The 1722-nt window shown below is 38.8% G+C and overlaps 1 protein-coding gene across 1 annotated transcript in view; it reads left to right on the forward strand.

The window, feature by feature from the left end:
• The window catches only part of LOC119411024 (THAP domain-containing protein 5), a 16053-nt gene that overhangs the window by 1116 nt on the left and 13215 nt on the right, over positions 1 to 1722 (forward strand). The window contains exon 3 of the mRNA XM_037677947.1: positions 1004 to 1187. Within this exon, the coding sequence (XP_037533875.1) occupies positions 1004 to 1187 (184 nt within the window). The remainder of the gene's footprint in view (positions 1 to 1003; positions 1188 to 1722) is intronic.

Raw genomic sequence — 1722 nt, forward strand, 5'->3', positions numbered from 1 at the left:
CTTTAGTTTTAGCTTCCAATAACGCTGCACGACATTTTAGCAAGCCTTTTGATACATTAGCTTTAAACTAGCTTTGTGCTAATTTTAGCTAACCTTTTACTTGTAGCTATACAATAGCTTTTAAGTACGTTGTGCTTGTGTAGCTAGCTTTTTGCTACTTTAAGCTTTCAAGTACCTCTGCTACATTTAGCTAGCCTGTTGTTACTTTTAGCATCCAGTAATGTTTTGCTACATGTAAGCCTTTTGCTACTTTAGCTTCAAACTAGCTTTGTGCTAATGTTAGCTAGTTTTTTGCTACTTTTAACTTTTATGTAGCCTTCTGCTACTTATAGCTTTCAGCTACTTTTAGCTAGCCTCTTATTACTTTTAGCCTTTAGATAGCATTTTGTTGCTATAGCTATTAAACAGCCTTATACAGTTTAACCTTTTACCTAGCTTTGTTAGTTTTAGCTAGCCTTTGACTACTTTTAATTTTTAGCTACCATTGTGTTACTTTTAGCTTTTTCTCCTTTTTAGCTAATTTTCTCGTTTTAGCTGCACAGACCCAGTTTCAGTTCGTTCGGCGTTCTGTAGTGTTAAATGATCTTTGGCTCCTTTAGCTACTTTGTTAGCTGCAGTTTGTTGCAAAGAAACAGCCGTTAAAGAAAATGATGTTTTCTTAAAACCTTCCGATGTCGGGTCGTCCAGAACTTTTGTCTCGGTTCTGAATTCAGCAGAATGAGTCCAAAAATGTTTTTTTTTTAATATAAATATATTTTGGTCATCTTTCAGTTTGCTTCCTTCAGCATCACAAGCTGAAGATAAAAAGTTTTGGTTAGTTAAACCGTACGGTAAAATAATATCATGCTGCAACATGCTGAGTCGTGGTGTAGACGTGTCCTGGACCGGTTCTGAAGTTTGTAACTGGATCAGGTCTGATGCTGTGCCCTGAAAATCAGCCGAACAGTTTAGTTTGTAGCTGCAGGGTTCTGGCTTCTCTGCTGTGATCCAAACTGTGTTCTAGGTTCCCGCTCCAGGACCCGGTCCGGCTGCAGCGGTGGCTCAGGAACATGGGGCGGGAGAACTGGACCCCGTCTCGACACCAGTACGTCTGCCACGAACATTTCTCTCCTTCGTGCTTCAAGGTCCGCTGGGGGGTCCGGTACCTGGAGAGCGACGCCGTGCCGACGGTCTTCCAGCTGAGCCCGGTGAGACGAGAACCAAAGCTTCGGGTCAGGAAGTTCTGCTGAATGTCGGATTGTTTGTTGTTTGTAAACAACTTTTGTTTTCTAAATGTAGGAGGTTACCGTTAGCCACTGTTTTGCTAATGCTAGCTTTTAGGTGATGTTTTGCTTGTTTGAACTTTCAGCTCATTTGCTAAATTTAACTTTTTACTTCTGTTGTATAAATTTTTGTTTTAATTCATCTTGCTTCTTACTGGTTCTAATAAATTTAGCTTTTAGCCTCTCATTTGCTAAATTCTAGCTTTTGGCTACATTTTTGCTAAATCTTAGCTTATATTCTTTGCCTTGCTAATTTGTTACTGTTAACTGGTTTACTAAAATTTTGCTGTTAGCTGGTTTGTTAAACTTTAGCTTGTAGCTATTGATTAGCCACTGGTTTGCTAAATTTGACCTTTTAGCTACAATTTTGCTAAAGTTTAGCTTAAATACTTTGGTTTGGTAATCTTTAGTTCTTAGCTGGTTTGTTAAACTTTAGCTTGTAGCTATTGATTAGCCACTG

This window comes from Nematolebias whitei, chromosome 6 (assembly GCF_014905685.2).
Source record: "Nematolebias whitei isolate Nwh7 chromosome 6, NemWhi1, whole genome shotgun sequence".
NCBI classification, from domain to species: domain Eukaryota; kingdom Metazoa; phylum Chordata; class Actinopteri; order Cyprinodontiformes; family Rivulidae; genus Nematolebias; species Nematolebias whitei.